Source organism: Carlito syrichta, unplaced genomic scaffold (genome assembly GCF_000164805.1).
Source record: "Carlito syrichta isolate Samal-C Ts95f unplaced genomic scaffold, Tarsius_syrichta-2.0.1 Scaffold130761, whole genome shotgun sequence".
Taxonomy (NCBI): domain Eukaryota; kingdom Metazoa; phylum Chordata; class Mammalia; order Primates; family Tarsiidae; genus Carlito; species Carlito syrichta.
Window position 1 is genome coordinate 1,448 of NW_007074857.1, and position 845 is coordinate 2,292.

The 845-nt window shown below is 68.4% G+C and overlaps 1 protein-coding gene across 1 annotated transcript in view; it reads left to right on the plus strand.

The window, feature by feature from the left end:
• Nucleotides 1-6: 6 nt before the first annotated feature.
• The window catches only part of LOC103250632 (protein unc-13 homolog A-like), a gene marked incomplete at its 3' end in the record, with an annotated part of 2,646 nt that continues 1,807 nt past the window's right edge, over nt 7-845 (plus strand). Inside the window, exon 1 of the mRNA XM_008049227.1 lies at nt 7-203. Coding sequence (XP_008047418.1) covers nt 32-203 — 172 coding nt within the window. The remainder of the gene's footprint in view (nt 204-845) is intronic.

The window sequence follows — 845 nt, forward strand, 5'->3', positions numbered from 1 at the left end:
CGGGGCGGAGGACCGCACGCAGAACATCATCATGGTGCTCAAGGACCGCATGAAGATCCGCGAGCGCAACAAGCCGGAGATCTTCGAGCTCATCCAGGAGGTGTTCGCGGTGACCAAGGCGGCGCACGGGCAGCAGATGAAGGCCGTCAAGCAGAGCGTGCTGGACGGCACGTCCAAGTGGTCGGCCAAGATCAGCATCACCGGTGAGCCCCCCGGGCTTCCGGGCCCCGCCGCCAGCGCGGGAGCTCTGCAGGCCCAGGCCGCCTGCGGGCGCGCCCCACGGCGGCGCGTGTCCCCAGAGCCCACGCGTGGGGCTGTCTGGCGCGTCCGAAGGACACCCGAAAGGGGACGGGAGCCCAGAAGGCCCTGGTGGGCGCATGCCAGACTCGGAGGGAGCCCTGAGGGGCGCCCCAGCAGACAGTGCTGTGGGCGACCGGGACCGTGGGGGCGCCCGTCCGGAGCGGGAGACACTGTCCGAGGAGTGTGTCCAGAAGCGAAGCCCCATCTGATGGGGGAGGGTCCGTGAGCCCCAGTCTAGACGGGACCCGGAGTCACCCAGGCTGAGAGGGAGAGCAAAGCCGAAGAAGCTCTTTGGCATGTTGGGGCAGAGGCAGGATAGCCGTCTCCCCCGTCTCAAGGGGAGACCAGGCACAGAGAGGCCCACTCAAGGCCTGGGCACCAGGTGTCATCCATGCCTGACCTCCTCGGGGCTTCCCCCTAACCAGACCGGAGTCGGAGGGTTCAGGGGCCTTTGTCATCCCAGGAAGCGACCCCAGGAAGCCCACACAGGGTGGGACTTCAGTGGGAGGGCCCGCCGAGCAGGTGGCGTGGTGGGCAAGGGGCTT